Source organism: Somniosus microcephalus, chromosome 13 (assembly GCF_052327205.1).
Source record: "Somniosus microcephalus isolate GS21.2 chromosome 13, FLI_Smic_1.0, whole genome shotgun sequence".
In the NCBI taxonomy this organism is placed as follows: domain Eukaryota; kingdom Metazoa; phylum Chordata; class Chondrichthyes; order Squaliformes; family Somniosidae; genus Somniosus; species Somniosus microcephalus.
Window position 1 is genome coordinate 43,245,921 of NC_140999.1, and position 23,953 is coordinate 43,269,873.

Below are 23,953 nucleotides of genomic sequence, written 5' to 3' on the forward strand. Positions count from 1 at the left end.
GCGTCCATGGTAAGGGTGATGGTGGCACCTGGAAGTGGGTGCGCCAGCATGGTTGCATTGGCCAAAGCGCTCTTGGTGTTGACGAATGCCTGGTCCATCTCGGCTGTCCAGCTGATTGGATCCTTACCGGACTTGCCCTTAAGGGCCCCGTACAAGGGTTGCATAAGCTGAGCCGCCTTAGGGACAAAATGGTGGTAGAAGTTGACCATCCCCAGGAACTCTTGCAAGGCCTTGATGATCGGCAGGCGCGGGAAAGAGGTAACCGCTTCCACCTTCGTCATTAAGGGGACAGCGCCGTCTGATGTTATGCGGTGTCCCAAGAAATCAATCTGCTGCAGGCCGAACTGGCATTTGGCCGGGTTGATGATTAAACCGTGCTGGCTGAGGCGCGTAAAGAGGGAACGCAAATGGGAGATGTGCTCTTCCTTGCTAGCACTGGCGATGAGAATGTCGTCAAGGTAGACGAAGATGAAGCGTAGGTCTCGGAGCACGGAGTCCATTAAACGCTGGAACGCCTGTGCTGCGTTCTTCAAGCCAAACGGCATCCGCAGGAACTCAAAGAGGCCAAAAGGGGTGATGACTGCAGTTTTCGGGACGTCTTGCGGGTGCACGGGAACCTGGTGATATCCCCGGACGAGGCCGACTTTAGAAAAGATAGAATTTCCCGCCAAATGGGCTGAGAAATCCTGAATATGCGGAATCGGGTACCGATCTGGAGTGGTGGCGTCGTTTAGGTGTCAGTAGTCACCGCATGGCCGCCAGCCGCCGCCCGGTTTCGGAACAATGTGGAGAGGCGAGGACCAGGGACTATTGGATCGTCGAATGATCCCGAGCCACTCCAGCGTGTCGAACTCCGCTTTCGCAGCCATGAGCTTGCCGGGTTCGAGCCTTCTAGCCCGCGCATAAACCGGGGAGCCAGTAGTGGTGATATGATGTTCAACACCATGCTTCGTTGCCGAGGAGGAGAAAGTGGGCCTTGTCAGCTCCGGAAACTCTCCGAGGAGCCGAGTGAAGTCATCCGGAGGAGGGAAGGCGCAGGCAATAGAGCACGACACGGAGGTACCGTGGTAGCACGGAATCAAGTGGAAGGTGGCCTCGTTGATCAGCCGGCGGTGCCGGACATCGATGAGGAGGCTGTTGGCACACAGAAAATCCGTCCCTAGGATGGCCTGTGAGACTGTGGGCGTGACGAATTCCCAAAAGAAGCGCTGACTGCCGAAACAGACTTCGACCCGCCGCTTTCGGAAAGTTCGAATTGCTGTGCCATTAGCCGCTACGAGGGAAAAACCGAGGTTCCCAGCCTGCATATCGAGCTTCGATGCAGGTAGAATGCTACACTGCGCCCCGGTGTCACAAAGAAAACGTCGGCCTGATAGGGAATCAGTGATATAAAGAAGTTTCCCCGTAGATCCGACGGCCATCGCAACCGCGGAGCGCCCGTTAGACCCGGTCCTCCTTCGCCAGGAACGCTGCAGCAGCTTTGTTGGGTTTTTTTGGGGCGAAAAACTGCAGGGGGAGCGGCAGCATCGTGCTTTCGCGCTAAAACGGGCGTGGTAGGAGCACCAGCCCGCTGTAGGAGGAGCTGGAACCGCATCTGTGGGGGATGGGCGCCTCGTGGCCGCGCAGCACTGCTGGGTTACCGTGAAAATCTTATCGGCTTTGGCAGCAAGCTCGGCGCAGTCTGTAATGTCAGATCTGGCTAGGGCAGCCTGTACCTGCTCAGGCTTTTGGTAGAGGAAAAGCTCCCGGAAGAGGAAGCATTCCAGTTCGGCACCCAAGAGCGTGAGCATTTGGCTCATGAGCTCGGACGGTTTGGAGTCCCTGAGGCCAGGCAGCGTGATGAGCTGGCGAGCGCGCTTTGACTTCAAAAGCCCGAAGACCTGAAGCAACCGCGCCTTAATCGCACCATACTTGCTGTCAGTAGGAGGACTACCGAGGAGGCTGATGATCCGTGAGGCAGTTGCACTGTCGAGGGCGGAGACCACGTAATAATAACGGGTCTGATCCGCGACAATGTTCCTGATGGCGTCTGGTTGTTGCTCCCAGAACTGTGGCAGTTTCAGCGTGATGGCATTCGTGTCCATGATGGATCTTCGACGAAAATTGTTCGTAGAAATCGGGGTCACCAATGTAGGAACAGAGGTTCCTATCGAAAAGACTGAGTTCGACTCAGGCAATTAAAACAATGAACTTTAATGGAACAAAACAGGTTTTAACTAGAAACTGCTGGAATACATCAACGACAGGTCTGCTCTCCTTGAAGGCTCCACGAGGACTGATCCTCTGGTCTGAAGGCTGACGTCATGACGTTCTTCCCGCCATTAGGGCATCACGTGACTAACGGCATGACGTCATCATGTTGAAACCGCGCTGTAAAGGCAACTAGACATTGTACAGTCAAACAGTGTAATTAAAGGTACAGGCACAGACAGTAACTACATTGCTGTTAAAGGAATTATGTACAACCGCTCTGAGTCCTTTGGTGGCTTCGCCACAGTAGGAACGTTTTCTTCTGAAAGCTGGATTTCTTTTCTAATGTAACATTTAAAATTCTAGTAAAACCTTTCTGCATCTCTGCCTCCAGCTGTCTCAAGGTGTGGGATGGGGCAAGTTTAGGTTTTCTTTCATGTTTCTGGGAGTTTCACATTTGTGCGATGGTGCAGGACCTGTGCAGTAGAACTGAGGTGATCTCCTGACTTTCTGTTACTCTGGCTGTGTTAACCCTCTCAGATAATGGATAGTTAGCGGACTCCACCCCTTATTATTCCTAATTTTCTACCTCTTTCCCCAGATACAGTATCAGTCAGCGGGTAAATGCTGTGCTCTACTCGGACGCGGTGCCGCTAACGACTCCCGCTAAATTCAGCGGGAGTTTAGCGGTGGCGGTAACCAGTAGTGCCCCGCCTGCAAAATTGGCTCGTGCCCCCTGAATCTGCGCCAGGTGATGGCAGCGATCGATTCAGGGGGCGGGAACGGAGCGGCAGGAGGCTTGTGGAGCACTAACTAAAGGGGAGGTGGTGGGTGGGGGAAAATAAATTGGCCGACTTACTTGTTGTGCCGGGCTGCTGGCACGGCGCCCCACTCCAGGGCAGGCCCTGCAGAGTTGTGGACTTGGGCCCTCTGCTTTAATGAGGGGAAGAGCCCTTCCATGCGGCAACGCTACGTGGCCCAGTGCGTAGCGCTGCAGAATGCATTGCCCCGATATTCGGGGTTAGCGCTCTAAGAAGGAAGTGGAGGGCTTGAATTAGCGCTCCACCTCCCTCTTGGGGCACTAAAACTGAATTTCACGGTCGTTGGTGCTAATTAACACCAGGCATTAAAGTTAGCGCCCCAAACTGGTCGATACCGAATTTTCCCCCCCAGAAGATGCCAGGCGGAATCGCCCAGTCTGTGCTGAGTTAGCTGCTCTCAGACAGGGCAGCAGTTGAGGGGAAACAACTGGCCTCAACACATGAGGAGGGAGGGGGGATGAAATCCAGCCAGAGTTCTCACTCCTGATCTCAATGGGATGTTGAGCTGGGCTGTGATGCTCCCCTCCCTACCACGGATGAGACCAGCTAACTCAGCACAGAACAGTGATTGAACCCAAAACCAAAATCTGGATTTCCTACATTACAACAATGACTGCACTTCAAAACAAGTACTTCATTGGCTGTAAAGCGCTTTGGGACGTCCTGAGGTCCTGAAAGGCGCTATAGAAATGCAAGTCTATTTTTTTCTGGATTAATCTCACCAGGCTGTGAATTTACCCAATGAGCCATCAACAGAGCCATTCAATGGTTTGTGGTATAAAAGCTGCATTGGATTCTGCCTTGTTATAAGCTGCAAATCTTGCTGTTCTGCTTTATGGGGAGCAGATTGCGGTGCAGCGAGTGAAGTTGGGGAACATTAAATGGAAAAGCAGAAGTGTTTTTATATCTGTAGCTTAGTTTCACATCCTGGGGTTTGTGTGTGTGTTTGTGTGTCTACATACACTTCCTTTTTTTGAAGAGACCAGCAGTAAATCATTTGTTTACTCCAACGACTAGTTGGGAGACTGTGAATGATTTATAACCAATGTGGTGCTGAACCAGTCACAGTCCCACATGGGCACCCTCTGAACCGGGATCTCGACAGCTTCCAGACCAGACAACCAGAGGCAAGTTTTTAAAATCCGTTCAAAAGTTCGAAAGTGCTGGAAATATCCAAAAAGAAAAACACCCAGATTTTGGGTGGAGATCTGAAGGCTTCTGATGTGTAATTCTGGCATTTTATATTTCTATTTTGGAATTCTGAAATTGTTTAAAATATTTCTGTGTTGGTCATTTTCAGAACCCTTGCCTTTGAAATTCGGAATGGAGTGCTGTTTAATAATAAATGCACAATTCTCATTGCTTAGGGCTAACACGTTCCTTGCCTTCAATGGTTCATTCGTATTTTTTTTTAAGTTTTGTGGTCTGGAGATCGATACCTAAAGAATCTGTCAGACCCATAGAATTATCGAGTTACAGCACATCCTGTCTGTGCTGGCGCTGAAACTTCAACTACAATTCCATTTCTCCCCTTTCCCCATATCCTTTTATATTATTCCTTTCTAAATGCGAATCCCATTACCTTTTAAATGACCCTCTAGCAGGAATGAATAGCCAGTCATAGTTTGAATTAGATCCCAGTAACAGAACAGATTGTTACTGCTCAGGCCGAGCCCCTGCGCTAGTTTCAGTTAGGTTTCTTTCTCTCTCCCTGACTCGGGCTGCTCTGCCTGCTGACAACGATCACGATTGCACTCGGCATTTTCAGGAGAAGTTGAAGGAGAAACCATGGACCACTGGAGTTTGCCGTTAAATAGTCTTGGGGAAGTAACACTGAGGAGGCTCAGCACATTTCTGGACAACTGCACTAAGAAGGGATGGAGAAAACTGGCTGAAGTTGTTGGCACAGACAGACGGTTCAAGTGCAGGTAAGCACATTTACAGTCCCACCGCAGGACCGTTCGGAACGGTGATGCAAACCCCCAATTTTTACCATATTTTACAAACTAACATTTGCTCCTGAAGGTGTGGATCCTCAGGAGGAATGGGCTCCATGGGCACTGGCCCTACTCTGATAGCTCACCTGAAGTGGCCGTTCTTTATGCGTGAGCCAGATCGTGAAGCTTAACAGGTTGGTTGACCATGGGGAGGCGCATCATAACCAAGCCCAAGTCTCTGTCTGACATAAAGGAACTTTCCAACAAAGGTCACTGGGCAATGGTCAGGAGTGGGAACCCTGGTTAACTTAGCCCAGGGACATTTAAGGCCAATTGTACTCACCCTACCACCACCCTGTGCCGAGAGTAACTAACTCAGCACAGATTGAGAGTGCAGCCAGATTGGGTGGCAGATTTAGCCACTGAGCCATTGCGGAATTTTATATTCCCACAATAACTTAGGTCCCCATTAAAATTCTCCAACTATCCTTCACTCTCGGTGTAACTCACTCCCAGCTACCCTGGGTACCCTTCCCCGCGTAACTCACTCCCGGGTATCCATTACACTCTGTGTAACTCACTCCCAGATATATGTTATTCTTGGTGACTATGAAAAGTGCCTGAGAGTTTCAGGCAGTAAATGATTTTTTTCCCCTTTCTGTGCCAGCTTGGTTCAGCTGGTCGCCTTCTTGACTTTGACTCAGAACGTTGCAGGTTCGAACCCCACTCCTGGTCATAATCTAGGCTGACAGTCCAGTGCAGTACTGGTGGGGTGCCGTATTATCAGAGGTGCCGTCCTTTGGATGAGATGTTAAATTATGGCCACATCTGTCTGTTCAAGAGGACGTTAAAGATGCACTGGCACTATTTGAACTTCCCCAGTGTCCCGGCCAACATTCCCCCCTCAACCAACATCACCAAACACAAATGCGTTTCATTGCTGTTTGTAGCTGCTTGCAAGATGTCTGCTGCATTTGCCCACGTGACAGTGTCTGTACGTCAGAATAATTAATTGTATGAGTGTATTGGGATGTGGTGACAGGCGCGACAAGGTGCTGTAGAAATGTAAGTTCCTTCATTCATCAGTTGGAGTGAGAGATCTCAGTGGTGAACTCCAGATGTGCTTGTGGTCTTGAGGTTCCCTCTGCCCATCCTGTGTGTGAGCAGCGGACCCAGTGCAGGATCCTGTCCACATCAACACTTCGCCCTCTGGGTGCTCATCACGCACAGTCAATTCAAAACATGGCTGCCTCAACACCTTTAACATCCCACAACATGAAAATAACAGGGTGAAGCGCGCTGACTGCAAGCATGATGAAAGAGGTAGATCTTGATGCTTTTGAAGGAGGGAAGAGAGGTAATAAGGAGAGGGTTTAGGGAGAGGGATCTAGAGTGTGGGGCTGATACAGCTGAACACTCTACACCCCCCCCTCCAAAAATGGATCATCAGTATATTGAAAGATTCAAATCCCAGGGGGATAGGCTAAAAAAATGAGAAAGTTAGAAGTAAGGGAAGTTTTTCACCCGAAAGGTGATAAAAATGATCAGGGAAGGATGTTGAAGTGGACAGTCTAAATAGTGTCAGAGCTGGAGAGAGAGAAGGCATTGAGCAATATGAGGAATGTGGTGGGTAGTTGTGGCTGAGGAATATGATGGGTAGGTGGGATTAACGGATATGGTGGGAGGTGGGGAGGTGGGATTAATGGATGTGGTGGGAGGTGGGGAGGTGGGATTAACGGATATGGTGGGAGGTGGGGAGGTGGGATTAACGGATATGGTGGGAGGTGGGGAGGTGGGATTAACGGATATGGTGGGAGGTGGGGAGGTGGGATTAACGGATATGGTGGGAGGTGGGGAGGTGGGATTAACGGATATGGTGGGAGGTGGGGAGGTGGGATTAACGGATATGGTGGGAGGTGGGGAGGTGTGATTAACGGATATGGTGGGAGGTGGGGAGGTGGGTAGCTGGGGTTCATATCTGGAAAACGGATGGGTTTGTTGGGCCTAATGGCCTTTTCCTATCCTAAAAGTTCTCTGGTTGTATTTAGATCATAGAATGTTACAGCACAGAAACAGACCATTTGGCCCATCATTTGTGTGTAAATCTGTTGACAGTGAGAAAGAGTTGGAGACCTGCTCACTGAAGGTTCTTGAGCCCGATGGAAGCCCAGGCCGATATTTTATCCAGTTAATGGCAGATCGTGCCTGTCCGGTGAACTATCTACTCAGCTGTCTGGATAAAATGGGACATACAGAGGCATTGCAGTGCCTGACATCAATGGGTGAGTAAGATATTGGAGATGTCACAGGGTGAATCATTTGGAGCAGAGTCTGGGAACTTAGGATTCTGCAGTTTATTTTTACCTCGTCATTCATTAAAAGAATGTCGAACAATGACATCTTGCAGCCTGAAAGGGACACCCACCTACGCTTTAGCAGCAGAATAATACATTGTGTTTATGATTCTTGCCCTTATAGAACAATGGATCCTCTGACTTACCGTGGGCAAAATCATGAGTAAATGAGACATTTACATAGCTTGTGGAGGCTGAACGCTAACTCTCCAACACCTCCTCCTATCTCTCCCTGGACCACAACCCCACCACCAAACATCAAGCCATCATTTCCCAGACCATCACTGACTTCATCTTCTCTGGAGATCGTTCCCTCCACGGCCTCCAACCTCATAGTCCCCCAACCCCGCACAGCCCACTTATACCTCCTTCCCAAGATCCACAAACAGGACTGCCCTCGTAGACCCTACGCAAGGTAGAGGTCTGTTCGCCAACACCTCCATTCAGTCTGCAAGTGTGACCCTGAGCTTCCGGTCGCCTGCCATTTTAATTCTCCGCCTCACTCCCACTCTGACATCTCTGTCCTTGGCCTCCTACACTGTTCCAATGAAGCTCAAGGAACAGCACCTCATCTTTCGTTTAGGCACTTTACAGCCTTCCGGACTCAACAATTTCAAATCATAACCACACCGCTCCCATGTTTTTCGGACGGCAGGTGCTGGTAATGCTTCTGCTGTTCATTTAATCTCTCCTGTCTTCCACCCTGTCACTGATCTTCCCTTTTGATCTTTCCTCCCCTCCCCCCACTTTCCCTGCCTCTGTGCTTGCTTAAAATCTGTTACATCTCTAACTTTTTCCAGTTGTGATGAAAGGTCACCAACCTGAAACGTTAACTCAGAATATTTATGTTTTGCATAGTATAATGTTCCTGTTGGCATAAATAGCACCTCCTCTGACTCACCACGATAGCACCATGGGAGAGTTACTAGTGATATTTAAAAACAATATGTCAGTGGGCACTGACAAAACACTTTGGCCTCAATATTTGTTGGGGTGGGATTTCCAAGTGGTGGGGAGGTGGAATTCTGGTCCCCGAGCACGGTAAAGTTTTAACAGATTCCCCGCCTGGAAGCCAGCCTGATTTACAGTCGGGCGAGGAATGCTACAGCAGAGGTCACAGCCTAGGAGCAGGTAGATTTCCTGCTGCTCAGGGTAGAGATCGCTGGGGGTGGGGGGGTTGGTACAGCGTGGTTTGGAGGGTCGGGGAGTGATCGCGGGGGGTCGGAGAGAGATTGGGGCAGAGTGGGGTGGGGGTGGGGTCAGTGATATTGCTGGTGGGGTGGAGTCCAATCTAAAGGAGGGAAGCAGGTTTACTTGGGGGCGGGGGGTGGGGGAAGCACTCCTGGCCCACAAGCAGTGCCGGAAAGGCACTTACCTTGTCCATGCAGCAGTCCTCGCCTCCCTTTAGCTGCTATTTTTCCAAGGCCCAGGAAACCGGGCCGGCCAGCAATAAAGCTGAGGCACACATCCCCATTCAAATATTTAAGTGAGCCACCGCCTCCTGGGAGTGGATTGGTCGGCCGCCTCCAGTCCTGCCTCCGTTAAAACCGGAAGTGGCCAAGTTGGGTTCGGGCTTGAGATTTTAAAACATTTTAACATCCCACGCGCGCTGATGGATTGCTCCACATACGAGACATCTGACCGACAAAAGAAAATCACTAGTGAAGACAGTCAGAGGAATTGAAAGAGCAGAAAGAATGTTCCCAGAAACTTTCTGTAAGTTTTTCCATTGAAAATAGGAATTGAAACTTTGCTCATGGGCGTCCATTGAATCGTGTACTGTACCGTTTAAAGTCAGTCAGGAAAGTATAGTCAGAGCACAGTGAAAGATCAGTTCTGATGAAGGCCTTTCACCCCATTTGATCCCATCCTTCCGGAATACCTGCTATACTGTCTTCCCATTACACCATCCAGCTGTTTCTTAAATGACTCTCAAATGTTGGCCTCGACCCCCCTCCCTGATAACACGTTCCAGCTGCTGACCACTCTCTGGGGCATCTGTCCTAACCTTGCTCTTCACCTAGATGGGTACAGTAGTGTAGTTGCTATGTTACTGGACTAATAATCCAGGACCTGGGCTAATAACCTGAACAACCTGAGTTCAAATCCCACCATGGCAGTTTTGAGAATTTGAATTCAGTTATTTTTAAATCTAGAAATAAAAAATTGGTATCTGTAAAAGTGGCCTTGAAGCTGTTGGGTTGTCGTAAAACCCCAATTGGTTCACTAATGCCCTTTAGGGAAGAACATAACATAAGAACATAAGAAATAGGAGCAGGAGTAGGCCATTTGGCCCTGCTCCACCATTCAATAAGATCATGGTTGATCTTCTACCTCATCCCCACTTTCCTGAGCTATCCCCATATCCCCTGATTCCCTTAATATTTAAAAATCTATCGATCTCTGTCTTGAATATACTCAACAGCTGAGCCTCCACAGCCCTTTGGGGTAGAGAATTCTAAAGATTCACCACCCTCCGAGTGAAGAAATTTCTCCCCATCTCAGTCGTAAATGCCGACCCCTTATTCTGAGACTGTGACCCCAGGTTCTAGACTCCCAGCCAGGGCAAACATCCTCCCTGCATCTACCCTGACAAGCCCTGTAAGAATTTTGTATGTTTCAATGAGATCACCTCTCATCCTTCTAAACTCTAGAGAATATAGGCCTAGTCTACTCAATCTCTCCTCATAGGACAATCCCCCCATCCCAGGAACCAGTCTGGTGAACCTTTGTTGTACTCCCTCTATGGCAAGAATAACCTTCCTTAGGTAAGGAGACCAAAACTGTACACAATACTCCAGGTGTGGTCTCACCAGGGCCCTATATAATTGCAGTGAGACATCTTTATTCTTTATTCTTATACTCAAATCCTCTTGTAATAAAGGACAACATACCATTTGCTTTCCTAATTGCTTGCTGCACCTGCATGTTAACTTTCAGTGATTCGTATACAAGGACACCCAGGTCCCTCTGAACACCAACATTTCCCAATCTCTCACCATTTAAAAAAATACTCTGCTTTTCTATTTTTCCTACCAAAGTGGATAACTTCACATTTCTCCACATTATATTCCATTTGCCATGTTCTTGCCCCTTCACTTAGCCTGTCTATATCCCTTTGAAGCCTCCTTGCATCCTCCTCACAGCTTACATTCCCGCCCAGCTTTGTATCACCAGCAAACTTGGATATTTTACATTTGGTCCCCTCATCCAAATCATTGATGTAGGTTGTGAATAGCTGAGGTCCAAGCACTGATCCTTGCGGTACCCCACTAGTTACAGCCTGCCAACCTGAAAATGACCCATTTATTCCTACTCTCTGTTTTCTGTCCATTAACCAATCCTCAATCCATGCTAGTATATTACACCCAATCCCACGATCCCTAATTTTGTTTAATAATCTTTTGTGTGGCACCTTATTGAATGTCTTCTGAAAATCCAAATACACCACATCCACTGGCTCCCCCTTATCTATTCTACTAGTTACAACCTCAAAAAACTCTAACAGATTTGTCAAACTGGGAGTGGATTGGTCGGCCGCCTCCAGTCCTGCCTCCGTTAAAACCGGAAGTGGCCAAGTTGGGTTCGGGCTTGAGATTTTAAAACATTTTAACATCCCACGCGCGCTGATGGATTGCTCCACATACGAGACATCTGACCGACAAAAGAAAATCACTAGTGAAGACAGTCAGAGGAATTGAAAGAGCAGAAAGAATGTTCCCAGAAACTTTCTGTAAGTTTTTCCATTGAAAATAGGAATTGAAACTTTGCTCATGGGCGTCCATTGAATCGTGTACTGTACCGTTTAAAGTCAGTCAGGAAAGTATAGTCAGAGCACAGTGAAAGATCAGTTCTGATGAAGGCCTTTCACCCCATTTGATCCCATCCTTCCGGAATACCTGCTATACTGTCTTCCCATTACACCATCCAGCTGTTTCTTAAATGACTCTCAAATGTTGGCCTCGACCCCCCTCCCTGATAACACGTTCCAGCTGCTGACCACTCTCTGGGGCATCTGTCCTAACCTTGCTCTTCACCTAGATGGGTACAGTAGTGTAGTTGCTATGTTACTGGACTAATAATCCAGGACCTGGGCTAATAACCTGAACAACCTGAGTTCAAATCCCACCATGGCAGTTTTGAGAATTTGAATTCAGTTATTTTTAAATCTAGAAATAAAAAATTGGTATCTGTAAAAGTGGCCTTGAAGCTGTTGGGTTGTCGTAAAACCCCAATTGGTTCACTAATGCCCTTTAGGGAAGAACATAACATAAGAACATAAGAAATAGGAGCAGGAGTAGGCCATTTGGCCCTGCTCCACCATTCAATAAGATCATGGTTGATCTTCTACCTCATCCCCACTTTCCTGAGCTATCCCCATATCCCCTGATTCCCTTAATATTTAAAAATCTATCGATCTCTGTCTTGAATATACTCAACAGCTGAGCCTCCACAGCCCTTTGGGGTAGAGAATTCTAAAGATTCACCACCCTCCGAGTGAAGAAATTTCTCCCCATCTCAGTCGTAAATGCCGACCCCTTATTCTGAGACTGTGACCCCAGGTTCTAGACTCCCAGCCAGGGCAAACATCCTCCCTGCATCTACCCTGACAAGCCCTGTAAGAATTTTGTATGTTTCAATGAGATCACCTCTCATCCTTCTAAACTCTAGAGAATATAGGCCTAGTCTACTCAATCTCTCCTCATAGGACAATCCCCCCATCCCAGGAACCAGTCTGGTGAACCTTTGTTGTACTCCCTCTATGGCAAGAATAACCTTCCTTAGGTAAGGAGACCAAAACTGTACACAATACTCCAGGTGTGGTCTCACCAGGGCCCTATATAATTGCAGTGAGACATCTTTATTCTTTATTCTTATACTCAAATCCTCTTGTAATAAAGGACAACATACCATTTGCTTTCCTAATTGCTTGCTGCACCTGCATGTTAACTTTCAGTGATTCGTATACAAGGACACCCAGGTCCCTCTGAACACCAACATTTCCCAATCTCTCACCATTTAAAAAATACTCTGCTTTTCTATTTTTCCTACCAAAGTGGATAACTTCACATTTCTCCACATTATATTCCATTTGCCATGTTCTTGCCCCTTCACTTAGCCTGTCTATATCCCTTTGAAGCCTCCTTGCATCCTCCTCACAGCTTACATTCCCGCCCAGCTTTGTATCACCAGCAAACTTGGATATTTTACATTTGGTCCCCTCATCCAAATCATTGATGTAGGTTGTGAATAGCTGAGGTCCAAGCACTGATCCTTGCGGTACCCCACTAGTTACAGCCTGCCAACCTGAAAATGACCCATTTATTCCTACCCTCTGTTTTCTGTCCATTAACCAATCCTCAATCCATGCTAGTATATTACACCCAATCCCACGATCCCTAATTTTGTTTAATAATCTTTTGTGTGGCACCTTATTGAATGTCTTCTGAAAATCCAAATACACCACATCCACTGGCTCCCCCTTATCTATTCTACTAGTTACAACCTCAAAAAACTCTAACAGATTTGTCAAACATGATTTCCCTTTCATAAATCCGTGTTGACTCTGTCCAATCCCATTATTATTTTCTAAGTGCCCAGTTACCACGTCCTTAATAATAGATTCTAGCATTTTCCCTACTACTGATGTCAGGCTAACTAGTCTGTAGTTCCCCGTTTTCTCTCTCCCTCCTTTCTTAAATAGTGGAGTTACATTTGCTACCTTCCAATCTGCAGGAACCTGTTCCAGAATCTATGGAATTTTGAAAAATTACAACCAATGCATCCACTATCTCTATAGCCACCTCTTTCAAGACCCTAGGATGTAGGCCATCAGGTCCAGGGCATTTATTGGCTTTCTGTCCCATTAATTTCTCCAGTACTGTTTTTTTACTAAAAGTAATTTCTTTCAGTTCCTCATTCTCGCTAGAGTCTTGGTTTTCCACTATTTCCAGGAAGTTTTTTTGCATCTTCTTCCGTGAAGACAGACACAAAGTATTTGTTTAATTTCTCTGCCATTTCCTTATTCCCCATTATAATTTCTTCTGTCTCAGCCTGTAAGGGACCCACATTTACTTTCGCTACTCTTTTCCTTTTGACATATCTGTAGAAGCTTTTATAATCTGTTTTTATGTCTCTCGCTAGTTTACTCTGATATACTATTTTCCCTTTATCAATTTCTTGGTCCTCCTTTGCTGAATTCTAAAATCCTCCCAATCCTCAGGCTTACTACTCTTTTTGGCAACATTATAAGCCTCTTCTTTTGATCTAATACTATCTTTAACTTCTCTTGTTAGCCACAGTTGGACCACTTTTCCTGTGGGGTTTTTGTGCCTTAAAAGAATGTATATTTGTTGTAAATTATGTATTAATTCTTTAAATGCTAGCCATTGCTTGTCTACCATCATACCTTTTAATGTAGTTTCCCAATCTACCGTAGCCAACTACCTACCCAGTTCAGACGAAGGGTCATCGAACTGAAACGTTAACTCTGTTTTTCTCTCCACAGATGCTGCCTGACCTGCTGAGTATTTCCAGCATTTTCTGTTTTTATTTCAGATTTCCAGCATCCACAGTATTTTGCTTTTGTACCTACGTAGTTTGCTTTGTTTAGATTTAAGACCCTAGTTTCGGATTTAACTAAATCAGTTTCAAACTGAATATAAAATTCTATCATATTATGGTCACTCCTCCCTAAAGGCCCCTTTACTACAGTAACCCTTTCTCATTGCACAATACTGGATCTAAAATAGCCTGTTCCCTAGTTGGTTCCTCAACATACTGATCTAGAAAGCTATCTTGCATACATTCCATGAATTCGTCCTCCACACTATTACTGCAAATTTGGTTTGCCCAGTCTATATGTAGATTAAAGTCCCCCATGATTACTGTATTACCCTTGTTATGTGTGCCTCTAATTTCCTGATTTATACTCTGCCCTACATTACAACTACTGTTTGGGGGCCTATAAACAACTCCCACCAATGTTTTCTGCCCCTTGCTGTTTCTTAGCTCCACCCAAACTGATTCTACTTCTTGGTTTTCAGACCTAAGATCCTTTCTCTCTACTGTCCTTATTCCATCCTTTATTATCAGAGCTACCCCTCCTCCTTTTCCCATTTTGCCTATCTCCTATAAAAGTTAAGTATCCTGGAATGTTTAGTTACCAACCATGGCCACTTTGCAACCACATCTCCATTATGGCTATTAGATCAAACCTGTTAATTTCTATCTGTGCCATTAATTCATGTATTTTGTTGCGAATGCTTCGCGCATTAACATATAGAACCTTTAGTTTTGACTTATTTCTATTTTTCCCTGATGTCACCTTAGTCACTGATGCCTTATTACCTTAGTTACTCTCTCTGTCCCTTCCTGACCCACTCTGCTTATTTTTACCCAAAACTCTACACTGCTCTAGAGTCTCGATAATTCTCCTGCTGCTTTTAAATTTACTCTTTCCTGAATCTTCCCACCTCCCTCCCCCTTCATTAGTTTAAATCCCTGTCTACTGCCCTAGTTGTTCGGTTCGCCAGGACACCGGTCCCAGCCCAGTTTAAGTGGAGCCCTTCCCAACAGAACAGCTCCCTCCTTCCCCAGTACTAGTGCCAGTGCCCCATGAACTGAAACCCCTTCCTCCCACACCACTCTTTGAGCCACGCATTTAAACCTCTAATCTGTTTGTCCCTATGCCAATTTGCGCGTGGCTCAGGTAACAATCCAGAGATTATTACCTTTGCGGTTCTGCTTTTTAATTTGGATCCTAGTTCCTCAAAGTCCCTCAGCAGAACCTCATTCCTAGTTCTACCTATGTCGTTGGTTCCTACGTGGACCACGGCAACTGGATCCTCACCCTCCCATTCCAAGTTCTTCTCCAGCCGCGAGGAGATGTCTTTAACCCTGGCACCAGACAGGCAACACAACTCTTGGTCGCGGCTGCAGAGAACAGTATCCATCCTCCTGACTATACAGTCCCCTACCACAACTACATTCCCTTTCACTCCCCCCACTTGAATGGCCTCCTGCACCATGGAAGGAAACCTGCCGCCCTTACCTGGTCTGGCCTATATGCGACTCCAGTCCCACACCAACATAATTGACTCTTAACTGTCCCCTGAAGTGGCCTGGAACACCACTCAGTTGTATCAAAACTGCTACAGTGGTTCAAGAAGGCAGCCTGCCGCCACCTTCTTAGCGCAACTAGTGATGGGCAAAAAATGCTGACTTGCCAGCGATGCCCTCATCCTGATGCCCTCAATGAAGATAAAGAGTGAAAAGTAAATTTTTGACAGATGTGTCAGCCAAAGAGTAAGAAATGTTTGGAATAATCTACCAGGCAGGGGAGCAGAGGCAGAATGTTTGGGATTATTCAGAAAGAATTAAATGGTGTTAAAGGCACGAGGTTTGATGGAAAGGAGGTGCTTAAGGGGGATGTTATTGAAGTAGCTAAAATATTGTTACAGTGAGGTTTGCTTCTTCATATCTCCAGTCGTACATTGTTAGGGTTACTGATGCCTGCCTCTCCCACAGCCTCAGATACTATTCAAATCATCGTACAGCCCAAGCCACAAGATGCTACTGTTGGAGACAGGGTCGCTCTCTGCTGTCAGGCCATGGGGCTCCCAGGTCTCGGCTATCAGTGGTTTCGAGGAAAGCACGAGGTAAGAGTGGTGACTTCAGCTATCCCCCTATCACTGCAGACATTCACAGGACAACTATTCCAAATATGTCTTTTATATTGTCTGGAATATGCGAGAGATATCTGATCCCTTTAATAAGTAGTGTGACAGGTGAGGTACATCCCATTATAGTGGGACACGTGTGGTAATTCCCATTATAGTGGGACAGGTGAGGTAATTCCCATTATAGTGGGACACGTGAGGTAATTCCCATTGTAGCGGGACAGGTGAGGTAATTCCCATTATAGTGGGACATGTGAGGGAATTCCCATTATAGTGGGACATGTGAGGTAATTCCCATTATAGTGGGACATGTGAGGGAATTCCCATTGTAGCGGGACAGGTGAGGTAATTCCCATTATAGTGGGACAGGTGAGGTAATTCCCATTATAGTGGGACATGTGAGGTAATTCCCATTATAGTGGGACAGGTGAGGTAATTCCCATTATAGTGGGACAGGTGAGGTAATTCCCATTATAGTGGGACATGTGAGGTAATTCCCATTATAGTGGGACATGTGAGGGAATTCCCATTATAGTGGGACATGTGAGGTAATTCCCATTATAGTGGGACAGGTGAGGTAATTCCCATTATAGTGGGACACGTGAGGGAATTCCCATTGTAGCGGGACAGGTGAGGTAATTACCATTATAGTGGGACAGGTGAGGTAATTCCCATTATAGTGGGACAGGTGAGGTAATTCCCATTATAGCGGGACATGTGAGGTAATTCCCATTATAGTGGGACATGTGAGGTAATTCCCATTGTAGCGGGACAGGTGAGGTAATTCCCATTATAGTGGGACACGTGAGGGAATTCCCATTATAGTGGGACATGTGAGGTAATTCCCATTATAGCGAGACAGGTGAGGTAATTCCCATTATAATGGGACACGTGAGGTAATTCCCATTATAGTGGGACACGTGAGGTAATTCCCATTATAGTGGGACAGGTGAGGTAATTCCCATTATAGTGGGACACGCGAGGTAATTCCCATTATAGTGGAACAGGTGAGGTAATTCCCATTATAGTGGGACAGGTGAGGTAATTCCCATTATAGTGGGACAGGTGAGGTAATTCCCATTATAGTGGGACATGTGAGGTAATTCCCATTATAGTGGGACATGTGAGGTAATTCCCATTATAGTGGGACAGGTGAGGTAATTCCCATTATAGTGGGACATGTGAGGTAATTCCCATTATAGTGGGACATGTGAGGTAATTCCCATTATAGTGGGACAGGTGAGGTAATTCCCATTATAGTGGGACACGTGAGGTAATTCCCATTATAGTGGGACACGTGAGGTAATTCCCATTATAGTGGGACATGTGAGGTAACCAAAATTCTGGACTTGCAAGAGAGACATTGGGCCTAGTTTGTACAGGCCTGTAGAAAGGTATTGGCTCAATGGGATGTGGGTGGGATAAAGTCCATGGTAAGGTGGATTACATGGGTTGTGAATGGAGATTGCGTGGATGGGATGGAGGACATTGTACATGAGCTGTGTGTGGCAGGGGGAGGGGGATTAAGTGGGTGGGGTAGAGCCAATGACGGGGTAGATTGTACGTGAGCTGTGGGAGGAATGGGATTGACAGGCAAAAGACCTTTTCTCACGCCCTTTCTTCTGCCTGTACTCAGCTGCGGTATTAATTGTTTGTTAAACGGGGATTGCCACCCCATCCACTCTCACTATGAACTTAATTTCTTTTGTCCAGGTCAGGGGCGGAAACTCCTCGGAGCTTCTCTTTAGCTGTGTTGACCGTGATGATGGCAACTGGTATGTCTGCAGGGTTCACTGTGGAGCCCACTATTTGTATTCCAAATGGGTCCGACTTCGAGTTGCCAACAACCCAACAACAGGCAAGTCAAAGAATTGTGTGGGGGGTAGAGTTTCCGCAATTGGGAAAATGCACCAAAAATGCGCTTCAACTTGCGCTGGTTAGGTTAATCTTCAAGTTTCCGCTAAAACCATTTGCATAATCACAATCTTCGATGAACCAGCAGAGTCGGGCAGCGTAATGGAACAGAATTGTTTCTTTCTTTCCATTCGGACGTATTCCTTGATGTATTTAAGAGTGGTAACCCGGTGTAGTTTTATTAATACAGCTCAAAATGGGTTTATCACCAAAAGTTAGCATTTATAATAAGGTTGTCTACTCCTCCTCCTGTGAGTAACCGGATTTAAAATCACTGAAAAAAAAACTATACTGAACCATTTCATAGTTTCATTGGTGTACACTAGTCAGTTTCTTAGTAAATTAAATATTTTTTGATATGAAAAATCTTTTAAACCGTGCTTACTAGTGCCTGTGCGCTTAAGAAAATGAGTGCAATTTGAAGAGCCCGCCCGAACCAGAACCAACACAATCGGCGGAATCTCGCAATTTCGACCTGGGGCGTGGCCAGTTTTATGGGCGGGGCTTGGTTCAGGCAATTTGAATCTTGAACCAATGTAAAAGATCGTGGAAAACACAAGCGTGAGTGGTTTTGGGTGTAACTCACCTACGTTTAAAATTCCCCGGTCTTCTGCGGTAGTTCGGCTGATTCTGCCCAGATAGTGCTGGAATCTGGCCGCAAAACTAGCGGAAACACCCTCCCCTCCCCCTTGATGTGTAAACGTAGAGGGAAAGCTTCTCTTGTGGATGGGTAAATGCCCTGCCTGATGTGGTACTGAGACACACGGAGGGTCCTAGGTTCGATCCCTGCTCTTTGCTGAGTTAGTTAACCTAAGTCAGGGCCATCTAATGGGACTACAACTGGCCTTAGCACCTCTGGTTAGGGAGGTGACAAATCCCCAGCTGGAAAAAGCTGGAAAAGTGTGTGAATGTCAGCTCAGCACAGGATCGAGCTTGGCAGTGATGCCTCTGTGGTCGAATATCCTGACAGCACTTGCTGCCTAGGTGCAAAATAGACTATTTTGGTGATGTAGCACTCGGCAGCTGATGCCCGTGGAACCTGTAACCAGCACAAGTCAGTGTCTTCAGGAGAGGAGGGGAGAGAAAGGTGACCTTGAAGGACAAACAGAATGATGTTTTAAACACGTTTTATTTATTGTGTGAATATGAAAACAAGTTAAAGCAAACCCAGTATTCCATCTGGTGAAAGGCTTGTGTTTGGGAGGGGGAAGGGAGAGTGCAAGTGTGTGGGGCGTCATGGCACGTGAGGGGTGGGGCGTGTAAACGTATCGGGGATCCCCGTGTATCGGTGGGATGGGCGGGGAGTGTGAAGGCGTTGCTGTCACTGTGGTGATGTATATCACCATGCCTGTGTCTGTGCATGGTGTGTCTGTCTGTCTGTCTGAGTGTGCACACGTATGGGTGAGATCCTAACGAGTGAAACACCAAAAGTCAGGTCTGTGCCACGGGAGTGAGTACCAAATCATTATCCTTTGAACTGTGACAACTGTATTTAAAAATAATTACTACTAACAGGTTATTCATAGACCCCTTGGCATCCTTTAGTGTGTGTGTGTGTGTGTGCATAGCTATAGCAAGGTGAAATCTAGATTCTAACATTCATTTTTTCCCCATGTAGGAACTGACATTCTGCCTACTTTCAACTCACGTGCTGATTAAGTGTGATTCGGTGGCCCACTGGAACTGTCCCTCAGTGTGACCTGGGACGCGATTTAATCTATTTAATAGCAACAACAGCCAATTAATATTTTGATCCCCAGTTTACTGCTCACCTTTCCTGAAGGCCTGACTAACCATGGGGTACAGGTTCCCGACCCAGCCTCAAACGCCGCCCCCCCCCCCCCCCCCCCCGACCCGGCCTCCGAACCCCCGACCCGACCCCCCCCGACCCGGCCCGACCCCGACCCCGACCCGGCCTCCGAATAGCACTGTAAGGAGCCGTGAAGTACAAATTGATTGCAGCACCTGTGATAGCTGCTCGATATTCTTAGCTCTGCTGGTTCCTTCCTCTTTTCCACACCCTGTATCTGGGCGCGGTCATTTGCCATCAAGTTGTTGTTACCCACTGGTTTAACCTTGACACCCGCTCTCTTCTACACACACAGTATGGCTGGCGTGTGTTATAAATGTAGCTTCAAATGCTTGTTTCTCAGCTGTCTGTCTGTGACTCCCACTCTCTAAACCTTTCAATAATTCTCTCTTCAAGATGAATGAGTTTGGGTAAGTGTTAGATCAGTGTTACTGGTTTGACAAAGGCCACACTCCAAGCCATTCTCAATACTGCTGCAGCATGCTGATGGGGTGCCTATGATCCCCCAGTGAGTTTCTGATTTAAAACACGCCCCTGTGAGCAGGCACCCAGTGCAGACTATCGCGGAGCTGGTTGATCTCAGACAGGATGGCAGTTGGGTGCTACAATTGGCTTCTGCACCTGGGACTAGGGAGATCAAAGTGGGTCAGATTTCCTGCTGCTGATCAACATCCAGCTGGAAGGTGTATTTTTTGTGAGTTTCAAGTGAGGCCGGAATCGGACTTGATTGAATATTCTGCTGAAACGTGTAGAATGCTCAGTTTAGTGAGATACTGGAGGAGGGTTCAGGAACTGCCAGAACCCGTCCAGGGCCCGCACCCCGCCCAGAGCCCACGCCCCATCCAGAATCTGCACCGTTCTCAACTGATGTCCACAGGGCACTTTCCAACAGGGCTCATGTGATGTTGATCAGGAGCAGGAAGACAGACTGATTTTCATCTCACTCAGCAACACTGAGACTAATTGTAGCACCCCTGCTCCTCCCACTATCGCAAACTTGGGAAAACCCAGCTTACCACATCACTGACCAGGGATCAAACCCATGACCTTCTGGCAGTACCACAATGAGTGGGGTCTTTCCCCTCTATCCCAGCAGGGTTGCCCTGCTCTGATGTTGTCCGATTTAGCTGAGACTGAGCACAGCTGACCTGTCGTCTCCCTTTACATTGGAATATTTGTTTTGTTTTTCCTGCAGCGAGTGAGTTTTGTCCAATGTACAGGCTGTACATCCTGGTGCAGCCTAGCTCACGGATCCTGAAGGAAGGTGATGCCATGGTACTTCCGTGTTCTGCTGTGGGTGATCCTCCACCACAGTACCAGTGGTTCCGAAACAACCGTGCAGTGCCCGAGGCAAACCAACCGTATCTGAAGGTGTGCGACCATTTTCAGCTCGAGTGATCGGCTATACCTTGAATGTTTGCCTCAAATAGAGGTCAGGTCTTTCACTGCTGCTGTCACACTGCAGGTGTTACACTGCTGGCTGGGCCATGGAAGTGACTGCCTGGACTGAGCAGTTATTCAACTCACCCACACTCACTGAAACAACAACAACTTGCATTTATATAGCGCCTTTAACGTAGTAAAATGTCCCAAGGTGCTTCACAGGAGCGTTATCAAATAAAATTTGACACCGAGCCACATAACAAGATATCAGGGCAGATGACCAAAAGCTTGGTCAAAGACGTAGGTTTAAAGGAGCATCTTAAAAGATGAAAGAGAGGTGGAGAGGTTTAGGCAGGGAATTCCAGAGCTTAGGGTCTTGGCAGCTGAAGGCACAGCCACCAATGGTAGAGCAATGAAAATTGAGGCTGTTCAAGAGGCCAGAATTGGAGGAGCACAGATATCTTGAAGAATTGTTGGGCTGTAGGAGGTTAGAGAGATAGGGAGGGGCAAGGCATGGAAGTATTGGAAAACAAGGATGAGAATTTTAAAATTGAGGTATTACTTGACCGAGAGCCAATGTAGGTTAGCAAGCACTGGGGTGATGGGTGAACAGGACTTGGTCTGAGTTAGGACACGGGCAGCTGAGTTTAGGATGACTTCAAGTTTATGGAGGGTAGAAATTGGGAGGCCAGCCAGAAGTGCGTTGGAATAGTCAAGTCGAGAGGTAACAAAGGCATGGATGAGGATTTCAGCAGCAGATGAGCTGAGCCGGGGCGGAGTCGGGCGATGTTAGAGGTGGAAATAGATGGTCTTGGTGATGGCGCGGATATGTGGTCAGATTCTCATCTCGGGGTCAAATACGACACCAAGGTTGCGAACGGTCTGGTTCAGCCTCAGACAGTTGCCAGGGATACGACGGGAGTTGGTGGCTGGGGAACAGAGTTTGAGGCGGGGACTGAAGACAATGGCTTCTGTCTTCCCAATATTTAGTTGGAGGAAATTTCTGCTCATCCAGTACTGGATGTCAGACAAGCAGTCTGACAATTTAGAGGCAGTGGAGGGGCCGAGAGAGGTGGTGGTGAGTTGGAGCTGGGTGTCGTCAGCGTACATGTGGAAACTGTGCAGGAGCGGGAAGAGAAGCCATTGCAGGTGATTCTCTGGCTACGACTGGATAGATAAGAATGGAACCAGGAGAGGGCAGTCCCACCCAGCTGGACGGTGGAGAGGCTTTGGAGGAGGATGGAGTGGTCAAGCATTCAAAGGCTGCAGACAGGTCGAGAAGGATGAGAAGGGATAGTTTACCATTGTCACAGTCACATAGGATGTAATTTGTGACTTTGATAAGAGCCGTTTCGGTACTGAGGCAGGGGTGGAAGCCTGATTGGAGGGATTCAAACATGGAGTTCCGGGAAAGATGGGCCCGGAGTTGGGCAGCAACAGCATGTTCAAGGACTCTGGAATGGAAAGGGGTTTGGAGATGGGGCAGTCGTTTGCCAGGACAGAGGAGTCAAGGTTTTTTTTGAGGAGACATGCATCGATATTACACTAATTATGCAAACACTTTTAAGAATAGGAAAAGACTATTACATCCAACAAACTCATCCCCTTTATATGACGGACCAGCCCCACCTACCCACCTTCTCACTAGGTCCCTCCTACCCACCTTCTCAATAAATCCCTCAATCTCTTCTCTCTCTCCAGAAATATGTCTAATTATATTGTGCCGCGCCCCCCTTGCCATTTTCATTGCCCACTTCAACATTCTTCCATGGTAACTTATTCCACAGCTCGATTCTCCTTTGGGTGAAGAATTTCCCTGAATTCCCTTCCTACTCCTAACTTCCTTATCATTAATTGGTGTCTCTTTGTTACTGTAATATTAACCCAATGGAACTTGAACAGTATTTAACAAGAATATCATTTACATAAAGATGAAGGGGGAGAAATTCGGTTGTTAGCGCCACCGATTAACGCCTAAAGAGGCCGAGAAGTGGGGCGCTAGCCAATTTCCGGGCGGGCGCAAGGCGCCTAGCGCCTCACCCCATATCAAGCATGCATTTAGCACCGGCGCTAAATCTTAGCGCCCGCTCATGGGCGCAGGCTGATTATGACATCATTTGAGTGTGCAACGCCTTTGGGCGCCCCGGACCGGAAATTCAGTGGCGCCCCCCTCCGTAGCACCTGACACTAATAGTGACAGCTTACCTGGACCTTACCAAGTCACTCTCGGGCTGGAGGAGCGTTATTTAAAGGGGACTGGTGTGATTTAAAAGCGACAGCCATTTTTGGAGCACAACTTCCTCGAGAGCTACAAAGAGTTGCTGAGCTGCACATTGAGAGCCATTTGACCACTGAGCCAGCGCAGGCAGACGCTCTTCAGCCTTCTGACCATCACCTTGCTGTTGGTGAGCCTTGACAATGGGGAACCTTCCTGTGGGCACTTATTATGGGGGCTGCATTGGAGGGGAACGTCCTGCTGATGAATCATCTGGAAAGGGCACTGAGACGCTGGGAGAGGGGGGCAGGCATAGCCAGACGGAGGAGGGCCAACAGACATCGCCACAGCAGACCTTACGTTGGCAGGGTTTTCCAACAGCAGTTTTCCTACATGAACATGCCGGAGGAGCAGTGTGTCAGAAGGCTGCGATTTAGAAAGGAGGTGGTGACTGAGCTGTGCCAGCTGCCTCAGCCAGATCTGCAGCCTCAGATAAGGTGCAGGATATCTCTGTCGGTGGCTGAGAAGATGCCTGCTGGCCTGAACTTCTACGCGAGCGGCTCTTCTCAGGCTGCACGTCAGAGGCTGATCAGAAGTAGCTTCTAGGCCCCTCTCACGGAATGCTTGCTGCCATTCCAAGAAGAGGAA

At 47.4% G+C, this 23,953-nt stretch overlaps 1 protein-coding gene across 1 annotated transcript in view; it reads left to right on the forward strand.

Moving 5' to 3' along the window:
* Positions 1–3,981: 3,981 nt before the first annotated feature.
* The window catches only part of malt2 (MALT paracaspase 2), a 92,744-nt gene continuing 72,772 nt past the window's right edge, over positions 3,982–23,953 (forward strand). Inside the window, exons 1-5 of the mRNA XM_086004842.1 lie at positions 3,982–4,939; positions 7,064–7,230; positions 15,832–15,962; positions 17,697–17,858; positions 20,911–21,078. Of these exons, the coding sequence (XP_085860968.1) occupies positions 4,800–4,939; positions 7,064–7,230; positions 15,832–15,962; positions 17,697–17,858; positions 20,911–21,078 (768 nt within the window). The 5' untranslated portion in view covers positions 3,982–4,799. The remainder of the gene's footprint in view (positions 4,940–7,063; positions 7,231–15,831; positions 15,963–17,696; positions 17,859–20,910; positions 21,079–23,953) is intronic.